Source organism: Trachurus trachurus (genome assembly GCF_905171665.1).
Source record: "Trachurus trachurus genome assembly, chromosome: 21".
NCBI lineage: Eukaryota > Metazoa > Chordata > Actinopteri > Carangiformes > Carangidae > Trachurus > Trachurus trachurus.
Window position 1 is genome coordinate 12,189,470 of NC_139899.1, and position 25,694 is coordinate 12,215,163.

At 41.2% G+C, this 25,694-nt stretch overlaps 2 protein-coding genes across 2 annotated transcripts; one reads left to right on the forward strand and one right to left on the reverse strand.

Annotated features, from left to right (window-relative positions):
* Nucleotides 1-300: 300 nt before the first annotated feature.
* LOC311004842 (uncharacterized protein) lies at nucleotides 301-9,125 on the forward strand. Its single transcript, XM_083997022.1, has 11 exons — nucleotides 301-515; nucleotides 1,971-2,210; nucleotides 2,329-2,446; nucleotides 3,666-3,818; nucleotides 3,982-4,176; nucleotides 4,928-5,001; nucleotides 5,312-5,509; nucleotides 5,735-5,872; nucleotides 5,962-6,051; nucleotides 6,249-6,392; nucleotides 6,926-9,125. The coding sequence occupies exons 2-11, from the start codon at nucleotides 1,971-1,973 to the stop codon at nucleotides 7,052-7,054; spliced, it is 1,479 nt and encodes a 492-aa protein (XP_083853148.1). The 5' UTR covers nucleotides 301-515; the 3' UTR covers nucleotides 7,055-9,125.
* Nucleotides 9,126-9,327: 202 nt separating this feature from the next.
* Nucleotides 9,328-22,147, reverse strand: znf654 (zinc finger protein 654). Its single transcript, XM_083996530.1, has 12 exons — nucleotides 21,986-22,147; nucleotides 19,889-20,034; nucleotides 19,613-19,694; nucleotides 19,030-19,165; nucleotides 18,098-18,300; nucleotides 17,757-17,893; nucleotides 17,418-17,559; nucleotides 15,951-16,235; nucleotides 14,656-15,846; nucleotides 13,573-14,363; nucleotides 11,317-12,371; nucleotides 9,328-11,209 (listed from the first exon to the last, which is right to left on the reverse strand). Exons 1-12 carry the CDS (start codon nucleotides 22,109-22,111, stop codon nucleotides 11,205-11,207), a joined length of 4,299 nt encoding a protein of 1,432 aa, XP_083852656.1. The 5' UTR covers nucleotides 22,112-22,147; the 3' UTR covers nucleotides 9,328-11,204.
* Between the last annotated feature and the right edge of the window lie 3,547 nt (nucleotides 22,148-25,694).

Consider the following 25,694-nt stretch of genomic DNA (forward strand, 5'->3'; position numbering starts at 1 on the left):
AACACGATTAGGGCTAAACTATCTACGCATGTGGCAGAGGTCCAGGCCCGTCTGGGTCTGGGGCAGAGGCTCTGCAGCGGATCCAATTCGTGAAGACAAGGAGAGTTAGTGTGCGACATCCCCTGTTTTTTGATTTCAGGTAAATGCTCTACAGTTAAACAATGCTTTTATTAGAGTTTATAGGTGTGGGAATCTGCCAACAAGCCAAACATACGATGGGCGTTATGATTCATAGTCCACAGAGCTAGAGTATTACGTTTACGAGGAGCACCTGAACGCATCAAGACAATATAGCTAGCTCAAGCAGCAGCAGCCAGCGACCATGTAGCAGCTATTAGGGGTTAGCCTGCGCAGTGGTGATGTACTGTCAGAAGAGCCGCTGAATAATATACCGTACCACCAGCACAAGTGACCTTTTAGCGGACAGCAGAATCATTTATTGATTAGTATGTTTTAATTAACAGGACTAAGAGGATTAGCTGTGCTACTTAATACGGTCCTACCGTTTCAAGCAGGTGAGTAAACCGCTTAAAGATATTGTAGCGTTAATGTTGTTGTTGTGATGTGCAAATCCTAACGTTATTCACATTAGCAAACACTGCTCTACCATTTAGTGTCGGTAGCGCACGGTTAAAACGATATAGGGACGTATTAAAGTCCACGAGTCGTGTAATAATGTAATTATTGTTGATAGTTTGTTGGTTTTATTGTCAAATGCGGCTCCGTTGGGAACTAAATGTTAATCATGGGGAATTTAATACAGCCGCTCTGTTATTGAGCGTTTATAACTTCCTGTAAATTATACTAAAGACTTATTTTAAAACAATATACGCTATTCCATAAATCGGGGTTACTAACACGAAGTTTTTCCCATCTTATTTTAAAAAGTAGCGAGATTTAAAATGTAAAAATCTGAACAAATGAATCATTGTTTACATCATTCTATAAATATAACCAACCTGTAGACTTAGGTGAATGTGGTAATGTATGGGAGCTAAACTTGTTTAGCTGTGTCTGTATTATTTAACCATATAACTTCAGCAAAATAAGGGGAAAAAGTTATTCATTCAAAGCCAGGAACAAGGAAAAGAAATCCTTTGCCCTTGACCCACTTTTGCTTACTGACCTTATTATAAGGAAAGGAATCATCCAGCATTTTAAGACTATATTGACTGGCTTTTTGCCAGAGTTGTGTCAGAGTGAATGACAAACCGTTTTATTGGCCAATGCATCAAGAAGATCACATGATAACATGAAACACACAGTAGGTGGCTTTCAATACAAGGAAACGTTGAGGAAGAGGAAATTACCCCATCCATTTACTCAGTCAGGCAGAACAAAGAGATTATAAACTCCTTCCATTCAATTTTACAGATGGTAGAAATTGACTTTAAGAGTGGTATGAAGCCATGGATTGGGCAGCAGAATATCACACTAAACAAATATTGAAAAATCCATTATATAAATACAGAAAGCTGAGGACAAAACATGACTCTTCCCTCCATATTTTATTGTGTGAAAGCATTTTTCATACAGTTTGTGTGAAGATACCAGAAATTAATGCTTTGGCATGTTTAAGATAAATCTCAGATTTTCAGCCTCAGCTATTTGAACCTCCAAATCTCCCTTCGAAGAGAAGATCTAATCAACCAAAATTGCTACTCTGCTACCAACTCTCGTTGTTACACTAACTGTGGCAGTAAAATCTGAAACTACATGTTGCTGGAACCACTCCAGACCAGCAGCACCTTACTATTTGATCTTTATTTCCCAACCTTTCTGATGGTGTTGCCAATACCACAAAAAAGCTAACGCATGGAGGACAGCTATTGGTTGTTTTTACATAAATTAGTCTAATCTAAAAGAAAAAAAAAGAACAACCACATGGAGTTCAGCCAATTTCCTCCAGACAACTAACGCTTAGAACTCTTGGCTCTCTTGTCTCTCTTGTCTTACCATTTCTGCTACAGATGGAGGAGTTTGTGAGCAATGCTCTGGGTCGGGTGACGGTGTACTCCATCCAGGGATGCCCACACTGTGTGCAGGCTAAGGCCACCCTTGGGCGTTTGGAGATACCAGTGTGTGATGTGGATGTGGGTAAGCATCCAGAGCTGAGAGCCAGGGTGAAGGAGCTGACGGGACGAAGCTCAGTCCCTCAGATCTTCTTTAACAACATTCATGTTGGGGGCAATGATGACCTGCAGAAACTGGTAAGGAGGAGGAGAAAACCCCCGCTTAACTTAACTCTGCAATTTCAAAGTCTATCTACCATTATTCAAAAGTTTATTTGAACTTGTGTGTATGTGTTGATCTGTTTTACTTCGTCAGGCTCCCGAGGAGCTTCAAAGGCTGGTGAATCTGGTCAAGGAGCAGCCCCTTCCAGCAGATGCTCCGCCGCTACCGGAGGAGAACCAGTCAGAGGACACGGCTGGGGACACCGATGGAGGTGAGGGATTCATTATGCAGATTAGGTGCTGCATCCACATGTTACAGCAGACAGTTAGTTATGTTCCTGGTGAGGGATTTGCTATAGAGAAAGACTTGATCCTACTTTTCAAAATGTCAATAATGTACAGTAAATACGTTTCAGAGTGGTTTTGTGTGCTATGGAACTGGTGTAGCCCATAGTTAAATAGTAAAATGCACTGCTCTTTTGACATTAAACAATAAGAGTGAACCAGAGTTAGGAGAACTGGTTTTTCCCAGTCATCTCTGTAAGAGCTATGAGTGCTTGTGAAATAGTGTTGGCAAATGTGTATGTTTAGGTAATAGCAGGGTGTGTGTGTGCGTGCGTTGTGTGTTTATCTCATCTATTGCTAAAGCCACAGAGAGTTGATATGGGGAACTTGATACTTGTGGTATTGGCAACACCATCAGAACGGTTGGGAAATAAAGATCAAATAGTAAGGTGCTGCAGGTGTGGAGTGGTTCCACCAACATGTAGTTTCAGTTTCTACTGCCACAGTTAGTGTAACAAGTAACAACGAGAATTGGTAGCAGAGTAGCAGAGTAGCAGATATCTTTTGGTATTGAGGCGTGGTGCCTATAAATAGGTATGTATCCTGTCACAAAAGATATTGCTAGGTTAAAGCTTCTAAAGTTTTCAGGCCATGCAGTCTAATCGAAGCGAGCTTCAGTTGATGCAGATTGATTGATTTTACATGGAGTCTGTTTCATGTACAACTAAGAACGTATTGCAATTTATTTGTCAGATTTTGCAAGTTTAGATCAAATTCTGGTTTTTGCAGTTTATTTTGACTGAAGAAAAAATGATGATGATGATGATAATGATGGGATTTTTGTTGTAGAAAATATGTTCCTAGTCTGGAGAACATGGAGATTTGTAACATTATTTGTCCTATGGTGTAAAATGCAAAACAATGTGACACATTTTACAGTTTATCCACAAAGATTGCAGCATCTGTGACCTACATGTCATCAAATGGAGGAACTATGTACTGAAAAATTATGTTTCTCTCAAAAAGCACAACTTGTTTTCATTTATCCTGAAAGACAGGTGTAAATCAGGCAGCTATTACCTGATCCTTTCTCACTCACCCGATACACTGGACTATATAGTTGCATATTCTTTCATTCATGTGGCTATGAACATGTGTATTTCTGTCTGTAAATGTGCGGTTTTGGCATATTCCTTCCCTCATAAGAGTTTCAGTGTGAGAGAGATGAGTGGGCCGGCCTGGTAGAGGACCTCAAACATGGCAGTGTGATTGGCTGTCAAAGGAGGGGGCTGACTTTATACCAAAAGAGCTTCTCAGCCAATCAGCTGGTTGACTGGCTGCAGAAAGAGAAGGGCATGGGTAAGTAAGGCTGCAGTAAATCAGGCTCTCTCTCTGTTGTGGTAGTTTTTTGTCCTTATCATTTGAACAAACTGGAAACTTATCGAAAGATCTCAGAATGTCCCGATTTATTCAAAGCAGAGTGTGATCTGTACAGCACTGACTGTGGCCATGTGTGTGCTAGCCAGGGCCGAGGCCTGTAACACTGGCCAGGTATTGTTGCAGAAGAAGTACATGGTGAGTGTGCGTGGCAATGGGCAGCAGGATGGCAGTTTTGGAGAAGGGAAAGACGCCATGGAGACACTGTACAGGCTGCTGGAGGATGACCCTCACTCAGCCCTCAACGCAGGACAGACTGCAACTTGCACACCCATCCAGGGTAGGTCTGGACTGGACCAGGCTTTGAGCACACAACTCAGTAGCTTCCTGCTCTTTAACACCTGTCCATGTTCTTGGCTGCTGGCTTTTGGGTTTGCTTGGGTTTGTGTATTATGGCAGAGAAATTTATGGTGGCTGGTGGTGGTGGTGATGGTGATGGTGGTTTTAGTGCTAGTAGTATTTTCAACTCAAAAACTTGTAGTCCCTTTGGTACCCTTTTGCAAGCAGCATTTTCAAAAGTTTGTTTCCCACTATCTCAATGTTGTTCCCCTATGTTTATTTATTTTTTTATAATTGTCAAATGAATTTGTTTACATAATAAGGTTATATAAGAGTTATCTTAAGTTTAGAATTATGATATATCTAGCTTTTAATTTGTTCTCAAAGTCTTTCCTTCTGCAGTGGTGGTGGTGGGTGCTGAGGAACATTGCCTGGCTTTGTATTGTTGTATTAACTGACCTTGCTCCTCTCCAGAGGCTAATTAACAAGCTCCTCTCTTTAAAATCACTGCTTTTTCTAAGTTTGTTAGTGTTGTCGTGATGCTTGGCTGTATTGCACTTGAATTTAAGCTCATTTCTTTCTCACAGGTAAAGTTTACTAATAATGATGATATTGATTGTGCTATTTCAAGGTTAGCTTGAGCCTTGTTGCAGTTCCCATTAAAATCATGGTTTTGGTTTGTTACAGCATCATAAGCCATCGAGCATATGAAACATTAACCATCTTTGTCCCTCTCTCTCTTCCTCTCTCAGCGGCTGAGCTCTCTTTGCTTTTACGAGAGATGATTCTAAAATTGTTCTCTGAGCATCTCTCTGCTGATGGCAAGGTAATGTCCTCATTACTCACTGTGTTTTTCATCTGTACACAAGTCCGTTTTGTAGCATGTACTGATGCACAGGACAGGTACTTTGTTCCAGTGAAGTTTCATGTGCACCAACAAAATGACTGTGACTGTGTGATGACTTTTTTTTAGTATGTTTTCACATTGTTTGCATTTATGACCTTGAGATTGACATGGCTTTACATTGTACATCTAAAACAATGGCACAGGTGTTTATGTGGTTAGGGTTATTTTACTCCTGTATATTTGGAAAACAAATGGGTGTGTGAATAATATGTTCTCCTCACTCCCACAGTCTGTGGACTACAAAGGCATGTCATCGAACCCTGCGTTTGAGCGTTACTGTGACTTAGCCATCCAGCTGCAGAGGCTGGAGCTGCTTTCTCTGAGCCGGGAAGAGAAGCTGGCCTTCTTCATCAACATCTACAACGCCTTGGTCATCCATGGGTACTTGCGTCTCGGGCCCCCCACCAACATGTGGTCAAGATACAGAGTAGGGTCACACAGCTCCACTCATCCCTCATATATGTGCAAATGTAAAAGAAAAGCAAGAAAAACAATTTGCCTTATCATTGATATAGATGACAGCATATATTACTCTATATATTCAAAAAATGTGTGTGTATGTGAGTGTTACCATTTCAAGATATTCTTCAAAATAATTGATTCAATTTACAGGAAATGATTCCATCTCATCAAAACCTTTTGTTTTTTTTAGTTCTTCAACTACGTGAGCTACCTGATTGGAGGAGAAGTGTTCACATTACAGGACATAGAGAACGGCATTCTAAGAGGGAACAGAAAAGGCGTCGCTCAGCTTCGAAAGCCCTTCTCCAAAACAGACCCACGGCTCAGAGTATTCAGACTTTCTGTCGAATTACACCTCAACATTTCATTCAGTGTCATTAAGAGTAACTTAATGACACTTCTCTTCTTGTCCACCAGGTGGCTCTCCCAGATGCTGAGCCCCTCATTCACTTCGCATTGAACTGTGGTGCAAAAGGCTGCCCACCCATTAAAACATACAGCCCACAAGTGAGTTGATTTCTGTTTTGTATTTTATTTCTGTTTTGTATTAAAAAAATACAAGGGTTTATTTATAAAATAAATAAATAATCTTAAGTAATGGTAATATAGACTGGGCACTGGGCAGTGGTTTGTACTCATTGTAACTGTTAATTCTAAGAGAGTAAATGGTCTGAAATTGAGTGTGATCTATTCAACCCTATCAGGACATTGACAGCCAGCTCCGCACCGCAGCTGAAGCCTTCCTGGAGAATGACGATGGCTGTATGGTGGATTCTGGAAAAAAAGAAGTGCGACTGAGCCAGATATTTAAATGGTACAAAGCTGATTTTGGAGGCACAGACGAGAAGGTATGTGCAATGATGTCTATTTTTTCCTCTAGTGGTTGTATACTATAGCATGTTTACTGAGCAACTGTCAACACAACTGTTGGTGTTGTGGAAATCACAAAGGCCTGCTTTTGGGTTTTAAACAACTATAACATTTGCAAATGGTCTCATTACTTTTACAGAGATCAATGGTCCCCTCAAAATGAGAGCCTTGAAATGAGAACAATCAGTTCAGTCTCTTATATTATAGAGAACAAAGATGTGGGAGTGTCCTCCCCACACTGGCAGCTGGTGCCCTCAGGATGCACAAGTGGGTTGCTCCAAGTTCTCAGGAGTCCAAACCCAACATGTGGGGAAAGATGGCAGATGAAGAAAGATGGCTACTTATTTTCCACGGTCAAAGGCCGTTCAGCTTTAACTGGAATATTTTGTAAACTAAAAACAGTTCCAAATGAGGTCAAATGAAAACATGATGGATTAAGAAGACAGGTTAAAAAAGCAGTCACACTAAAAATGTTCAAACAAACCTCACTCTTGTCTCTCTTCTCTTGAAGCTGCTGAATTGGGTGATGGAGCACATGAGTGAGTCGCCGAAGAAGACCAGCCTGCAGGGCGTCCTCTCTGCTGGGAAGACCAAAGTCATCTTCCTCCCTTACGACTGGACCTCCAACAGCAGTCACTGAGCATGACCACTCAACCGCATACAGGCCCAGCTACACACTATGTCTCTTTGCGTCTTTCCACTTTCTCCTAAGCTGAATCTATTTACAAACCAGAACGGTGATGGCATGTTCGCCATATACAGTCCACTGATCCCCAACCTCATGCAAATGTTTTTTATGCAAAACAGGTGATGAAAGGGACGTATTTGTTGCACTGTACCCTTAAGTTTATCTTATAGGCTTATTCTACTCATAAGGTCTTATCATAAGCATAAGCCATACCCCATATATGTATGTCATATATACTATATATACACACACAAGTTTTTCATTCAAGACTTATTAGCTTCACATAATGACTACAGAGAGCCTATTTTAGAAAACAAGTTGCACAAAGATGTTTTGTACTGCTGCAGCATATTTAATGAGATAAAATGCACATCAAGTTATTGACTTTGCTTATCCATGTTTACAATGTAAAATGCCAAATCCTTACACAGCATATCTATCACAAATTATTTTAGATTAAATTATCATAGAAAATGCTAAACCACCAACATCAATATGATATCCGCGTTTTCCCAGTCTTTGAACAACATGGCAGTAACTCAGGACTCAGATGATCGTGATCTTCTAACTTCAGCTCAACAGTTTATTTGAGCTACCGCAGCAGAGCACTCGATAACTTTGCTGAACCAAACACACTGCCTTGACAAGCCATATTAAAACATTTCAAACCTACAAACCCACAGCACCGTTGGAGGTAGCAAAGGCTCTGAGGGAGGCTCTATCATCTGAAATTCCTAACTATGTGGACTGTGTCCTTTGTAGAATCCAGCCCGGGTTCAAACAATAGCTACTGTCCTTAATCAACGAACAGACGGATGCAGTGTTCAGACTTTTGCATATGTCGGTCAGGTTTTATTCCTGCTGATATAATTTTGTTTCTCCTCCTCTCATGTCAGCCTACATCTTTGTCCACCCCTCCTTTTGATCCAGGTCTTCCATCTGAAATTGCTACTGTTCTGTTTTTTAAACACATAATTCAATTAAAAACTATGTAATATTATACAACTATACAAACATTTATCAAAACGACACCCATGTGGGATGCACTCTGACACTTTGCATGTGAAACTCTGAATGCTGTTGAGTTATTTGTACTTTTTCTTTTTCACAAAGAAAATGGTCTATATGAGAATAGTGTGCTGTGTTTATTCAGCACAGCTAATTCCAGCATGTGGACAGTAATAGAAAAAAAATATTTTTAATTGCCCAAGTCAATAGTCATGAATACAGTTAAATGTAGCACTGTTAGTCTTAATTTAATGTAGACTTTGTAGTTTTGTTGGTGTGTTTAGTTTCCACCTGAACAGGCCTATGGAAGTGTACAGCCCACTTTCCATATTTTCAATAACACTGACATTTAGCTTCATTGGTTTATACCTTCTTCCTGGCCTTACACATTTCTAAGATACATTTTTGTAATTTCCCACACATTCGGTGAGTATAAGTACATTAATAAGGAAGTGTGAGACTTGGAAAAACTTCTAGTAAAGGGACTTTCTCTTCCCATAATGTGGGACTCTCTTATCTCAGGTCAAATGAAATAAAAAGTGGAAACAATATTTGAGTTGTTTGATACCATCACTGCACTGTGTCTACATTTGTTTGCAGTGACAGGGTGTAATGCATTTCCCAGATCCAGCCAGAAATAGACTCAAATGTGCAGTAGATTCTTAACAACCAACTACAGTACACTTTTTCATGGAATAAATGCCCTCAGTGACGATGCACCTTTGTCATTAAACATAACTCAGCATTTTTGAATGACTTGGATTACAACAAAAAGGGAAGAAACTTAGTGGACTGAAGTGGAACAGAAGGGTTGTGTTTACATTATCCCTGCATTTCTTTTTTTGTTTCTCCCAAAAGGACCTCGTATATCAGGAAAATGTGATGCAAAAAACATTTTTAAACAAGCAATTCTAATATAATCATTCTATTTTCCTCTTTCCTGGGGCTAATAAAGCAATACGTTTCTGTAAGTAAATATGCAATGCTCTACTACAATAAAGTATATATTGAGTCATTACGCTTTCTTGCATCATTTCACTGCATATAATATGGCTTCAAAACCGTACAAGGATAATAAACTATCATCCATGACAATAGACTTTTAGATTCATAATTTGTTTATTCAAACAAATTAAATCAACTTTTCTTTAAGAAAAATAGATGAAGGGTCATCACCTTTACAAATCCAGTCTATTAACATTTGTACATATAAATAAGCAAGTTGAAGTGCACAGTTGCATAAAAACATTACATTAAAAAGTTATCAAACAGATCAACCATCTCAGAAGTATATACATAACAAAAGGACCAATGTATCATATTCTACATGGTAAAATACAATTTCATCGAGTTAAACTCAGTGACATGATAAAACTGAAATTTAAATGAAAGCAAACAGGTATAACTGATCTTAAATGTTTCTCTTTACCTAGAGTCTAACACTGTTTTAGTCGTGGCACTAATAAAATTGTGAATAATTCAAATGCTGTACAGAGAATTAGTGTGACAGTATGAAGGCAGATTTACATCGGTTTAGACATTTTGGTCATGGCTTTAATGAGTCAAGTGATTTGTGTTGCCATACCATGACCAGAGGACTAGCGACCCAGACAAGACAGAGCCAAGTCCTGCCCAATTACAAAAAACAACAGCATAAACGCATTAAGCTGCAACCGCCTCCTCTTACAGTTTTGCTGTACTGTATGTAACAAAGATTTGGAGAATTTACCCCAAATTAAAATCAACTGAAACAGTTTAGAGATGTGGAGAGAAGACAACAGTCACGTATTCTCTGTTGTCTAATAAACCTGTTTTATACATCCTCTACAAATAAAGCTCAGTAGCACATGATTAATTTGGAAGACTATACATTCTGAACAGAGAGCAACACACACTGGGCTCAACTTTCCATCAGTTATTGTCATTTTTCACAATAGTTTATCAAGTGGAAAACACTGATTATGTTGCACTGCAGGTAACGTCCTCATTCTAAGGACAGAAGGGTAATACTATGAAATCATAAAGGTGTAGCAATGAATCACGATCATTTCCAACACCACAGCCTTGAGTCACCAGAGACTTGTGCCATAATTTTATCTTCAAAAAAAATTAATTGAGTATTTCCAAAAAGGCAGAGTGAAGCCCAAAAAATGAAACCCATGGTATGTTAAAAATTCAAGTGTCGTGAAAAACATAGCAATCATTCAGGCTCAATTTAACTAAATGTTAAAGGCTTCAAAATTACATGTACCTTGTAGTTTCACCAAGTTTAACTGAAAGATGAGCAGAGAGGAACAAATAATTGCATTAGCATTTCAAGGACATGTCATATCCTGTCCCCTTATACCCTTCTCAATAGGATGCACTCTGCCAAAAGCATTTTATCCTTCATTGCTGGGAAGGCCGAGTCTATAAAATCATAGGTGTGACCACACCCAATAAAAGCAGTTTGCATCTAATGTGTGGAGTGACTGACAGCCGGTTCTGTAGGCAAGTGTTTATCGGACTATGCAGCAGCACCTTATAAAAATAACAGGTATTTCAGTCAGCCATACATACTCTGACACCTCCTACCTTTTCAGGGAAAATTAAAGACTGACTTTCACTTGTTTGCACCTGCTGTAGAATAAGCATGACGGTAAGGTGGCAACTGAAAATAGTTATAACAACTTCAATGCAAGCCCATAATTTGTGTTAAATTATTTCTCAGTTCAGGTTCCTCAGTTCCCAAACATTATTCCAAGTTACTTTTAGATATCCTCATAAAACTAAATATAATTTTATAACATTGTTGCTTGTAATGTTCAATAAATACTGACCTGATCACAAACATTTTTTTTTTCATTCTTTTTTAAATTTGTCATGTCAAATGTCAAAATTATTGCTTGAGAAGTTTTATCAAATCGATAAAATCCTCCTGTTGACTATTTTGGCACACTTCCTGCATTTGTTAATGAACTGGTACTATCCACAGTTTGAATAAGCACTGTATCCAAATATTGAGGAAAAGTTCCAGTTTTCATTTCTCTCCGCAGCTTGCCCTGAGCCAGGTGACAGAAAACCGGTCATTTCAGCTGCAGCTCCTCTTCATGCACTAACCTAAAAACAAAAACAGAACAAAAAACAATTATAGGGTGGTTTAGAGGGGTCAGAAATATTCATATTTCTGAATTAAGAATCATAATCAGTAAATTAAGTGCATTTACTTTCATCGTCTGAATCAAAGCCAAAGAGTGCAGAGCAGGTGTTAAGGGCTTGGTGTTTCTGTAATTCTTGTAAGCTGCTGAAGGACGACAGACATTTGTCACAGCGCTGTCTTGTCTTCTGCTCAGGGGCCACGTCTTGCACCTGCTGCTCCTGCTCTGGAGCCGGTTCCTTCTTTTTCTTATTGTTCCAGTAAATGTTCTTCTTCACGGCGGTCTCGTCAGTGGCCCTCCTCTTACGCATTGAGAGCAGAGACTCATCCAGGTAGGTGGAGGGCGGCGGCCGGATGAAGGGGGCTTTGACAAAAGTCGCGTAGGCAGGATCTTCGGGTTTGAAGGTTTTGTGCTCCGTGATGTGAGGCTCCCCCAGTTTCTGCTGGACTCCCTCAGACAAAGTAGACAAATCCTCTACGTCTTTGACATTCAAAGGATCCAACTCGACTGGTGTTTTCTTTCTCTTTTTACTTGGAGTGTTTGCGGCAGCACCAGTATGGGAAGAGGAGTTTGACTCTTCCAACTCATTTTTATCCTCAAATCCGTTGATGTTGGGTTTGGCGACGTCTGGAGGCTCATCACTGACTGTTTTCTCTGAATGATTTTCACCACCGTCTGCAACGTTTTCTTCACATTCCTCCTCCTCAGTCTTGATGTCGCTGTGATGTTGAAGGTAAGAGGCCTCAACCTGATCAGGGGTGAGACCTTCGCTCTGCCCCTTTTTATTCTGCAGCCATAATTCCTCCACCTTCACTCTCTGCTTCCACGGAGCTTCAGCGCTTTGCTTTTTCTGTCTGTTGGGGCCCACCTCTAGCTCCTCTCTTTGAGGTGCTGGGATGTAGTGTCTCCATTCATGGTCGTAGAGACCCTGGAGGCTGGAGAAGAGCTTCTCACAGTCTGAGAAAGGACACTGTGGTCTGAAGGGTTGGTGGGTGCTGACATGATCCTTCAGTTCCTGGTGCGTCAAGAAATGTTCGTTACAATCCAGGTGGTAGCAGAAGTATTGAAGAGGGCCATCGTGGAGCTTCATGTGATCTTTGTATTGCTGGAGAAACTGCATCTGCCTGTTGAAGGGAAGCACAGTGAGCACAAGCTGTAGTAGTAAAGAACATTTAGCAGCACGATGCTGCAGGTATAAAGCAACGAAAACATCGAGAAAGGTGCAGCTTGAATCTTTACTGATGTGTCATCATCGCCCACGCTGTCTATCACCTGTCCCACACAGAGCTGATAATTGATTTATAATTGATGTAGAACTGGGAATCTGTATTAATGCTCAGCTTTACCAGAAATCAATACTCAGATACATGTACTAATTATCAGTTAGAGTGCCGAAGCGGAAGCAGGAAGTAACGGCGCCATGGGTCCTTAAAGGGACAACGAGGAGTTTTGGAAAAGCGAAGCGTTTTCACACTACATTTATGAGCCTCCGCGCGCACCGTACCTTTCTTTGACCGGGCGCAAGACGGACTCATGTTTTCATTCATCAAAAATTAAAGTCAGAGGTTCAAAGAGGTTCACATACCACCGTAGTTCTGACCATAAACGGCGATTCGGCGGCGTTATTCTCATGACTCGCCACAAAGGAAACGCTGGTCGGCTCGACCAGCATTTCCACCACCACTAATAATAACAAAATAACGATAGAGACAGAACGATATATTTATCGAAAATGGGCCCATTAACAAGTGTGGGTAGCGGAGATTCATCCACATTAACGTGAGACTTTTTTATAACCGAATAGAAACTCCTCGTTGTCCCTTTAAATCGGAAAAAGTCTCCATACAAGTGAACGGGAGTCCAAGTTTTATTTATTAACATCACATTTCATGCCGAGAAATCAGCAGTTTGTTGTAAACCTATTGTAAAATAAAATTCTGAAGAATCAGTAAACAGAAAGACTACAGGTCGCGTAGGTGACGTCACACACCAAATGCCGCCCTTTCCCGTGTCAGTTGGTGACGTATTTTTTGTGGGACACCAGATTTGTAGTCCGTAGAGCGTCGTCACACAAAATACATTCTTCCATTGCCGTTTTACGATAAACTGCTGATTTCTCGGCATGAAACGTGATGTTTTAAACAGGTAGAGGACATCTTTTTTTCTCATGGCACAATTCAATCAGATCACGAAATAAAACTTGGACTCCCGTTCACTTGCATGGAGAGTTTTTCTGAATTAAGGACCCATGGCGCCGTTACTTCCTGCTTCCGCTTCGGCACTCTATGTAAAGATAAAGTCTTGGTTAGTAAGTCATCATCTTACCTGAGGCAGAGTGAGCACTTGTGCTTGGCCCAGATAAAAGTCTTCTCCAGCACTTTCTCCTCATTAATGTGGCATTTGATGGCATGCTTCGTTAGTGTGGTGCTGATCCTCAAGAATACTCTATCACAGGACTCCGAAGGGCATAGGTGGTATTTGATGTCCACGCCATAACCGTTTTCTCCTACTGGGTTCTCCTTCCCCTCTTCTTCCCCCTCCTTCTCCACCACACATGGATGTCTGATAATCACCAGGCCATCTTGAATGACCACCTGATCATCCTTGAAATCGACCTGCTTGAAAATATTTGCATCCGGGTTCTTGCACTTTTTGTGAAGCACAGATGTCTTCTTAATGAGGGTGCGGAGGTTTCTGATGATTCGGTCTTCCCTCTTGAGGCTGGAAACCTTCATTTTACTGCCAGGTTTCTGTTCAGGGGTTTCCTCGTCAGAAATGGAAGTCGGATTTTCATCCTGAGGCCTGTTCTGATTTTCCACATTATCTGCTATCCCGTTGGCAGCTGGAGTGTCCTCGGTGCATGGCTGCTTTTCAGGGGGTCTTTGCTTGGACATTTCATCAATGTGGTCCAGAACATGCTTTTTGGCAAAGGTAAGCTGTTTAAAGCGTTTACCACAGAGTATACATCTTAGTTTGCTACTCTTGAGGTGCGACAGAGCGTGTCTCATAACGTTTAGGCCTTTATAGTCTTTGCGGCAGAAGTTGCAGTGGTACGACAAATGGGCATACTGTTGAGTACGGAGCACTCTGTCCTTCCACGTTTTCTTGGCCTTCACCTAGAAATGAGACAACAACCACAGGAATAAGTGCTACAAGTTAAAAACAAATCCATCACATAAATAAATGACACTAGAATTGCTTCGTCTTTCTCTCGTCCTTACTAATACACAGGTTGCATTCGTGTTTTAGTATTATTTTAAAAACACAAATTTTCACTTTCACTTTCTATTAAATACTCGACTTACTATGTGTGTGGACATATTTAAGACTCTTAAAGACAAAATCATATTATCCAACATAAACCAACCATCAAATTCCTGGGATGTACATTACAGACAAATAACTGACCTCAGCATTTGAGACTTTTGTTTCCTCTGTGGGCTGGGGCTCGTCTTCTGCATCACCATTGAGTTCATCTGGTGCCGAGGACTCTTCAGGTTGCAGTTTCTCACCATCAGCCTTTTTGGATTTAAGTGAGTAATTGTGTAACAGTTCTATTGGACAATCCAGTAACTCTAATGGAGGTCCATCCAGCTCAGGATCACCTTCCACAGCAAGAACAGCAGCTTGAGGCTCACTGTGGAGATCTTCACTAATCTTGGCACAAAGCGGTATTTGAGATTCCTCTTGGGTTTGTTCACAAAGACTGCTAAGACTGACCAAGTCAGCAGGTCCCCCAAGTTCATTTTCTGCCTCGAGTTCATTCATCTGGTCTAGTGGATAATCTTTGTGTTCACTTTTATGCTCAAGTTCATTCTCCAAATGAGGCATTTCCGGCTCTTTCTCTTCTGTGTCACTTTTCTCCTCAAAACCAGATTCATCCTCAGTAAGGAGTATTTCATTATCGGGGTAAGATAGTTCCATTCTAGCCAAGGGCTTCCTGCCCCGCTTTTTCCCTTTAACTTTGACCATGACCATGACCTTCTTCTCCTTAACTGTCTGTACCGGCTCCAGCCTTGGAAGACCCTGCAGCCATCTCTTCTTCCGACCTTTTCTTTTCAGAATTTGGCTCTTCACACATCTAGACAAGTACTCTCTCTTGCGGTTTAGTGGGAGCTTTGCAGAAGCAGAGTTTTCAATGCTAGTGTGATTGCGTCTTAGTGAGTACACAGGCTTATTACCTGAAGAGGTGGATTTGAAATTGTATTTGAACTCTGGATCATCATTTGGGTCTACCTCATCATCAGATGCAGAGTGTTTTTTTCTTCGTAGCCGTCTTCTCCATTTTCGCTTCTTCAAGACGACATTTTTTGATTGAGAAACACTCTTTGCTGCCTCTCCATCTACTATCTTCTCTTCTGGAGGGCATTGGTTCACAGATGCATCTTCGGTGCACTGGCACAAACTGAGACCTTGAGAGCAGGAATCATTTATACAAATATTTGTAAAAATCTCTTCACTGTATTCCTTTTCTTCTTCTTCCATCTCATTTAGAACAGCAGCCTTCATCACCTTGTCACTTATCAACTCCAAGCAGTGGGTCCTAATGGTCAGGAGATTCCAAAACTCAGGGTCAAAGCACAAGCGCTCCTTAAGTATCTGGAAAGCAATAACGAGAGAATGTTAAGCACAAACCCAAATGCTACAGTATATCTAATATATCAAATAGTGCACAAGATGTTCCCATCTTCCCCCTCTCCGACCTGCAGAACAAGGAAGCGAACATTGGTCCGGACAGGGCTGCTGTGGGGCTGCTGCTCCTGGTCAGGGTGCATGTACAGCAGGCACACAGTTCTGTAAGCCTGTAGGCTCCGTTCCTGGCAGAAGACCAGCAGGGCACAAGCTCGGCAGATCTCTAGGTCCTTAGGCAGCAGGAAGGCGATGGTCTTGCAGACCAACGACCGTGTTACAGAGTCTGACGGCATGTCACAGAGTTGCAAGGCCCTGGCACAAAGCTCCACGCAGACCTGGATTCCTTCACCACCCAACTGTTGAAAAATTGTAATATTTGTGATTTGAATGTGGTAAAATGGAAAAAAACACATTCAACAACTTTTTTTTTTTTCTTCTTATCTGGTGGTTCGCGAACAGCTGGAGTTCCACCGCACACAAAGTGGTCGTTTTAAAGGGATAGTTCACCCAAAATTCAAATTCCACTCGTTATCTACTCACCCTCATGTCGACTAAGGGCTGGGAGAAGTTTCAGAGTCCTCCGTGCCTTCTCTGAGTTACAGCGGGGCTCCGTGCAGCACTGCATGTCCATATGACGGTTGCGAACAGAGCTCACTTTTCTTCGTTTTAAGCTTGTTTGTAGCGGAAGCTCCCGGCACTGCTCTTCCTGGTCCGTCCAAATCTCGTGTGATTTGCATTGACACCTGGTTCATGGCTCTGCAAATCGCACGAGATTCCGACAGAGCAACATTGGGAGCTTCCGCTACAAACAAGCTTAAAACATATACTTGTTTAATTTTTTTCAGAACAATTTCTCATGTTGGGGCTTCAATACAAGAGGGACATTACAGACGAACACTATGGAGGTATTTGGATGTTTTTTGGTGTGTCTTTTTGGACGAAGAAAAGTGAGCTCTGTTCGCCACCGTCATATGGACATGCAGTGCTGCACGGAGCCCCGCTGTAATTCAGAGAAGGCACGGAGGACTCTGAAACTTCTCCCAACCCTTAGTCAACATGAGGGTGAGTAGATAATGAGTGAAATTTGAATTTTGGATGAACTATCCCTTTAACACCGATTTATTGTTAAAAAGTCAAGCAGCAACGCGTTTCACCCTGTGGGCTTCATCAAGCCTTCATCAAGCCTGATGAAGCCCACAGGGTGAAAAGCGTTGCTGCTTGACTTTTTAACAATAAATCAGTGTTAAAACGACCACTTTGTGTGCGGTGGATAGGCAGGGTTTCCCGCAGCGCTTTCCTGTTAAGGCGGCCGCCTTAACATCAAAGAGCTGCCGCCTAAACTAACGTCTTAAAAAAATAAAAATGTAGCGATATTCCCCGCCGCCGCGACCCCCGATGTTTGATTTAAACAGTGAAGTTCTGTTCAAACCTTTGTCTTCCTCATGTATGTGAGGTTTAAGATGTGCCTAATCATTTCTCATCATTTACCCTGAGAAGGACAACATGGAAAAAACCATTGCCGTGACATCACATCTCACCTCTGTTGTGACTAGTTTGATGAAAGGGAAGATGGCTCTGACATTGGTAGCAGAAGAGGCCAACTGTAGGCACTCATCCAGGAAGCCTTGTCTGGAGGGATGGGCCCGAAGATGCAACCGACTCCAGATGAACACCAGATCCCTGCAGGAAGGCAGCAGTTAACAAGTCAGTGATATCTAGTTGTGTTATATTTCCATTCAACAACCGATCTTAAATTCTTCAGCCAATAAACAGAAGTGGACTGGACTAATTTGAGAAATGTATGCAGCACCCTTGTCAACATCTCAAGTTATGGAAATAAAATAAGTATATACACATAGTGTGAAGATCATACTTACCAAATGTAATACATGTCCCCATTGTGTAGATGTTGGGTAAGGAAAGCTTTACACAGTGATAACAAGAGCTCATCTTTTTCAACGCTCTCTGTGTTGCAGATTATCTCCACGGCATCCCGACCATCTATCTCTGCCATCTGAGGAAGAACACATAAACAAAAATACACAAAAAGTAAATCAAATACATTTTAATTAATGTGGGATACCAAGAAAAGAGGAAACAATTTTAATTTCTTAATTAATTTAATTTCTAATTAGATTATAACAATTTTCATTATGTATTGTGTACACAACACCCCCTTTCTTTAATCACATTGGTATTCCTTTCTGTCACTTCTTACCTCCTTCTGAAGATTTTCATACAGTGAGGCTTTGTAGAGGCAGGTGAGGTAGGCCTGATGGAAGTACAGATGCTTTCCAGTCTCATGATTTTCCAGGCAGCTCTTAGCCAGGGCCATAGCCTCCTTCATTCGTTCACAGGCTTGGAGATAACGAACACGCAGCTCCAAGAATAGCGGCAACTCTGAGCTCAAGTAGTCCTCGACTGCATGGGAGAGAATCACAGATGATATGGCAGTAAGGTCATAGAAGTCTATGAGGTGATTTGAATCACAGCGTGATGTTGGTGTCATTGGAAGCCAGTGAGTTTTGGCAATCTGAAATAAACAAGCTGGAAGTTTTGTAAAAGTTTAGGTGGGTAAAAATACACCTAAATTCTGATCTGAACCAAAAATGGTACTCTGAGACCTGCAAGAGGGACACTGGGTCAATGAGCTCTGGGGAGTTTATTAAACTAGTGTGGAACAAAACAAACGGACAACAGGAAAAAAAGAAAATCCTGAAACTGTGTAATGGTGCAGTCAACCACAGCTTCCAGTGAACTACATCAGCCTGCCACTTGGGAGTCTGATGCTGGAGTGTTGTTCATGGACTAGATCTGTATTCAGCTCAGAAATTCAAGCCAATCAATAGAACACAACAATAGCTGAACTTATCCTTCTACCAGTGTTGGCTGACAGTGTGACAGTGATTAGGGATTAGTGAGTGACATTAGTGAGACTAGAACATGACCTGTCAAGCTCTCTATTAATCAGCATTGCTGCTACAGAGCTGTGTGCTTTCATCTCTTCCCTGAGAACAATGGATCCAATCAGCCGAGTTTGCTGACACAAGTCAAGTGCCCCACTTGTAAATGCAGTGCTCTCTGTGTTTCTAACAAGTCAGCTAATAACTCACTCAATAAAAAAAAAAAAAATTGTGGTCATGACTCTACCGTCTTTCGGTGGCAAGTTTGCCTCCTTCAGGATTCCTTGAAGAACTGGATTCTCCCATGGTCCTCCTGCTTTGATGGTCTGCTTCACATGCTGAAGGTAACCATTCCTGTGCCTCAGGAGCCGAGTGTGACACTCCTGCAAAGAGCAGCATAAAAGCATAAAACACACACTTTTCCTTTCAAACTAACATCTGTCTGTAACATCACAACATTGAGTATTAGGATACTTAGGTTCATAATGGCATTTTAAACTGTCAAAATTAAAACATAATACTAGTAGCGAAAATTCAGTGGTATGGATTCATTGTGTATAGACAAATTTACAATGACAGCATAATGAATAGATGACTGACACAGGTCACCGCAGCAATGGCACCGCCACGATCTGGCGGCGTACACAAATCGCTCGCCGAATTCGTCTATAGAATGATACGGCTGAATGTTGTAGTGTTTTCAGTGTTGGTATCTGCCATTTAACACTGAGCACAGTTTATTGATGGCATGTGGGGCAGCTGGGTCTAATATAAGTATGTGGTGTGAATGTGAAAACAGAGGACAAAGACAGTGGGTCAATTTTTGTCACCTGAAAGGAATCAAGGATGTCTTTTAAAGGGTCTTCCACAAATTCTTCTTTGCTAAAAAACAGCATCAGTTCAAAAAAGCTCCTGCAAGACAGTGAGAGAAAACAAAGTTACTTATTGTCGTTTAGATGTCAAATTTTTAGTTTTTGTATAGTTTTCATATTCTCTACTTTTTCAAACCTGTTTTTATTTTACATCTAAGAAACCTAAGAGAATTGCGGTGTGATCCATGCATAAACAGTTCAACAAATACTTTTGTTTCTGAGTAAACTACTTACAAGGCCAGACTACTGAGAACATAGTGGATGTGCTGACAGTCATCAGGGAAGGCAGCAGTGGCTTTGGTGAAACTGCAGAGTGCTGTCCGCAGCACTTTAAGTTGTGGGAGAGGAACTTGCCATTGCCCAGTGTACTCCTCAACCAGCTGTGAAGCAGAACATAGAAAAACAAAACTTGGTGATCAATTTTTAAGTCACAGTTCACTTCACAGATTTAAAATTGTGCAGCTTTTATACAGTCATATGTTAGATGCGCTACATTCCATCATGTAAAAGTGAAAACATCCATCGTCTATACTGCTTATCCATGCAGGGTTGCAGGGGGGCTGGGGCCAAACACTCATATAACTTGCCTAACAGGCAATTAATAGTCACCCAGTCAACCTACTGGGCATGTCTCTGGACTGCAGGAGGAAGCCTGGGTACCTGGAGAGAACCCATGCAGGGGAGAGGGAGGGGAAAGGCAAGGCCGCTAACCACCGTACCGCTGAGCCACCCAAAGGTGAGAACATGTCTTTTTTACATTTGAAATCTCTTTATTTACAAAAGTATTTTTTACCCTTGTTTTACGACTGATAAGAAACTTCTAAAGCTCGGAGTCTCTGAGTTAGTCTCAACAAGTTTTGCACACCTAAATTTAAGCATTTTAAGCAGGAAATCCTCTCAAGATCTGTCTGATTGAATTGGAAGAGCATGGGAGAGAAAAGTCGCTCTTCAGGCCTCTCTACAGAGATGCTATCAGGTTTAAGTCTGGGCCACCCAAGGACAATCAATCAGAGACATGTAGCCAGAGACATTGTCATGCTGAAAGGTGGACTCTCACTGCATGCATGAACTGAGGCAGGTGTTTGATCTCCATGTTTCTGCAGGTGAACCCCCTTGACCCCTGTGATGGGGAGCTGTACCTTGCTTGCTTGACAGAGTATTTAGACTTCAATTGCCTAAGTCACTCCTGGTGGTCACACACTATTTTGCCTACATTTTATAATGATAGATCCCAAGATCTCCTGAACGCTTGAAGCTTCAGAGGTGGTTTAACACCTGCCCTGATGTGTGCCTTCCCACAATTTTAGGTCCTGGGACTTCATGCACCTGACCACAATATGGAGCTAGGTCTGAGTAGTTTTCCAAATCAGAGAGTTCAGTTTTTGGTCTTTAACAAAAGTAATTTTATCATAAAATAAGAAAACATAGTTACTATCTTAAGGTACTATAAATGTCATTTACTGTAACGTAATACTCCCTGTGCACAAATCAGTTACCAAAATATCACAGAGACTCATCTTACAAACCAGTTTGTGCTGCCATACAGTCTCATTAGCAAATGGTGAAGAGCTTCTCTGTGTATACTGTGGGGAAACATCTCGTCATGTTGCACTGTCCATCATGTTACTGTATAACTCTTGTGACTGACATGTCCATGGTAGCAGACCTCTCCAAAAGGTTTCACAAGGACTAGTCTAACTAACGATGCTCTAACAACACTAATCACAGAAGACTGAAACCAGACTGGTGTGACAGTGGCGCATGCAGTGATTTCAGGCTTGTGGCTTAACTTACATTATGTGCGCCATGTACTCTTTAGACAAAATTTGCTAACGTTACTGTAGGTAACGCCATTGTATATAATGGCTAAAAATAAAGTTTCACAAAGATGGCTGTAAATCGCTTCGTATTTATGGTAAATGTGCTGCCACATACCGTCCGCTCATGAAATTTATGTACTTATTCACTCATTTATCAATAAAATGTCACTAATGGCGATGTTAGTTACACAGGTCGGTAGAAGAACTCGTTATGTTAATTCGCTTAGCTTAACGAACTTGCTGTAAAGCCAAGCATTAAGAAATCTAAGAGATCTCTAAAAGCAGAGATGCTACATGTGGGTTTCTGGCCGGGGATCTGGTTTATATACAAGCATATTCTGTTCACCATCTCTGTTGTGTTTCTGGTGGGCAAAGGCACAGGCTCGGCTAGCTAAACAACTGTGTTTGTAAAGCTAGCCTGGAGGCTAATGTTAGCCAGCTAAGCTAGTAGCGTTAGCAATAAACAGATACCGAGTCGGTAGACTCCTCAACAAAATGGAGCCCAACATACCTGACAAAACTCAGAGCAATAGTCCTTGCTCTTCAGAGACGATTCGTCGCTGCAGTGTGTACTACATAACATGTCCAGGGCTGATTCAAGCCCGTCTGTTTCCAAATCACTTTCGCTGTCCGCCATGCTGGCTGCTATATCCAGCGCATAGCCCAAGTTGCCAGGTTTGTAAAGCAGTATCCTCCTATTTCACACGATTAAAGCTTTTTTAAATGCAGTCTATGAACAAAACACACCCAACCTGGCAACAACACAATCACAAATGTGTTAATAAAGTTGTTGTTTTTTTAAATTCTAATTAACAACAAAACAAAAAGGTTGAAAAAAAGAAGCAAATCCAACCTTTTGAATGCCCCCTTACGATTAAAAACGCACAGACTGGTTGTTCATTATTGAATACTGGTTATCTTGATTGGCAGAAGAAAATTAAGTTTGGATGACATTTTAACCCTTGTAGGAGGGCGTAACGCATTTGGTTGGTTAGGCCTATTCAATTAATATGAAGAAAGGCTTACATTTAAGAAACTATTCAAACCTAGTAAAATTAGCCTACAAACTCAAGGGAGTCCACAAGTTTGGCCAAAACCATCCCTTTGAGTCCTGTTGCCAAAATAAGAGGATGCTAAAATAATGGTTTTTGACATGAAATCAGGGATAAAAAACAACAACAACATGTGTGCGAAAATACAATTTATAGCCTATAATAATCTCCTTGCAATAATGAAATAATGAAATTCATATGCATATAAGAGGCTTTCTACAGAGTTGTCATAGAAAAGCATAGGGATTACAAATAACATGAACAGTCTCTGATGGGCTACATGCAGGTCTGCTACTCAGACAGTATCAGACCTACAATACCAAGACCTCGAAACCAAAGAAAAAAGGCCTCTTGTCTGTATTTTCCAAAGCTTTCAGCCAGGGGTCCTTGAACCTAGGCTATATCTGGTAAACTGCAGTCAGTTGAGATGTATCTAATCAACGGGTGGTTGTGCACACATCCAATGCCTATTTTAGGCCAGGTGCCGGACAGTCAGGATAATTGCAAAGAAAAAAGGGAATATCCGCACACTGATTTAAGCTCCCATTTATTGGATAGCCTACTTGCTTACAACGTTTCGACCGATGTGGTCTTCCTCAGGCAAATGGTGTGACAAGTGGCAGGCATATACATATAGGCTGAAGGCCTGATGACACCACACCTCTGCCATTAGTTGGATGGGCTTCAGGTGAGCCAATTATAGGCCACTTAGTGTGCCCAGAGGTCAAGACCCAGCACAGCATGCATTCTAGACTTGGCTCATATTGCCCTCAGCAATAACTACTTCAGGTTTGACAATGACTTCTACTTACAATCCAAGGGCACTGCTATGGGCACCAAGATGGCACCAAATTATGCCAGCCTGTACATGGGTTATTTTGAGAACCAATATGTCTTTAATACATCAAACCCTTTTTTGTCCAAGATTTTATTATACCGAAGGTTCATTGATGATATCTTTATTATTGCTGATTGTACTGTGGAAGAACTAAATTGTTTTCACCAATATCTGAACTCATGTAATGATCACCTGCGTTTTACGCTTGAGTATGACAGAGAAAAGATCGGTTTTTTGGATGTTCTGGTTCGAAAGAGTGGGAATTATTTACACACAGAACTCTTTCGTAAACCCACAGATCGCAACACCATGTTAAGGGGGGACAGTTTTCACCCACAACCCCTCATCAAAAGTTTACCCATCAGCCAGTTTCATAGGATTTGTAGGGTATGTAGTGATGACAGTATATATGCAACACAGGCCTCAGACCTCTCTAACAGGTTTCTCAACAGGGGTTACAGACAGGAGTGGGTGGCCGCAGCCAGAGGGCGCTATGACCAGGTGACACAAGGAGAGTGCCTCCAGCCTAGGAAAAAGGTACCCACCAAAAACTCTACCATGTGCTGTGTCAGATATTCTCCCCTTGGTGCTCAGTTCAGGGCAACACGTTCTCACCCCCAGTGCGTCAACAGCCTGACGAACGGTCACTGTCCCTCCTCGTCACATGCCTGACTCATTAGGTGCCCGTTTTTCGTCAGGTTTTGACGCGCTCGGCTTTCAGTTGATTCCAATGCAGTCCCCTTCGCGGCGATATGTGACGCTCAGAGCAGTGATCCAGCGGAGCCGGCTGCGGCACTGACAGACGCTGTGAGCAGAGGAAAACTTTTTTTTTTTTTTTTTTTTTTCTTTAACTTTTCCTTAAATCTTTATTGAACCTGATGCTGCTGTGTCTGACGTAGCTTTCGGCAAGGACGTCCTTTCGGTTATTTATTTATTTATTTATTTAGTGATCATGGTGTTTGGTGCAGAATAATCAATCAATAAATAAATAAATTACGTCCTTGTCGGAAGCTGCGTCAGACCAGGAGGGGGGGGGGGTTGTGGATTCTATAGGTGAAGACCACTTCCGCGTTCAAAAAGCTGCTCTGTTTAATCAATATTCTGAAGAAAGATCTGATTATTAGCCATAACGCTGTAACCATCCAAGGAAGACTGTGTAACAATATTATGTGCTTCTGCTGAGTCCAAAAGCCCTGTGTAATATCAACTTTATTTTAAGAAAACACGCTTTGTTTCCAATGTCATATCACAGAGAAGCACTACATTACCCATAATCCTCATATTTATCAGCGACGTGTCTGATTGGTTGAGCTTGCTGTTACCAGCAAATGAAAAAATAAAACAAATTGAGCTTATATTATTTTCTTAGTAACTAAAAGGTCTTAACATCTTTTTTGTTTTCAACATTGAATAAAAAAAGGGTGCTATATTGTTAAAATTCAACAATAAAGTGCATAAAAGTTGGCTTGCCTTCTTTCTTTTTTTCTTTTTTTTCATAATTTTCACCAGCATCTTTCTGGTCCACATCACATCACATTTATTGTAATTTTTAATTCAATGAGTGACATTTTATTTTTGATCTGAAAAACATTATTATGAATTCAAGGGTCAGAGGTCACTGATTAGTGTTAAATTTAACCTTTTTGACCCTGTTTCCTTGAATAAATCACTAAGACTTTGATGCGGGAAGCTGAGATTTTGATTTGATTTTGTTCAGAGCACTAGGGACAAAGTTTCTGTAGAATTTCAGACCTGTCGGACGTCCAGAAGGGTCACAGCTGACCGTCCAGGCTCGTTTCTCGGCCTTCAAAGCCTAGATTTAGAAGCCTTTTGTCTAATAACGTCTACATCCTTGGGGTTATAAGGCTGAAAGTTTCATGCATTTGTCCGGGGCCTAAGGCCATCCACCATGTGCAATTTCAAACCCGTGCGACCTTCACAAGTGTCAAAGGTCGCTGATCTGTGACCTTTTTGACCCCGTTTCCTTGAATAAAACACCAAGACTTTGATGCAGGAAGATGAGCTTTTAATATGTGGTCCAGAATGTCTAGTAGATTGTGTGTGCAAAAGATTCAGAGCTCTGTGACATTCAGAAGGGTCACAAATAGCCAAAAAGCAATGCTCCTTTCTCTGACCTTATATTAAAGGAGAAATGCAATTCTTTAATAGCTTCCAGATGCTTTGGCCTATCAGGCTGAATTTTTAGCTAAAGGAGCTGGTGTACGATCAGGAAGTAGGGGAGCTGTGCATAAAGCCAATTGGTAAGTGTCAAAGGTCACAGGGGTCAAACATCAAAGTGAATCCAGCCATTCCTGCTTTTTCTCAACAAA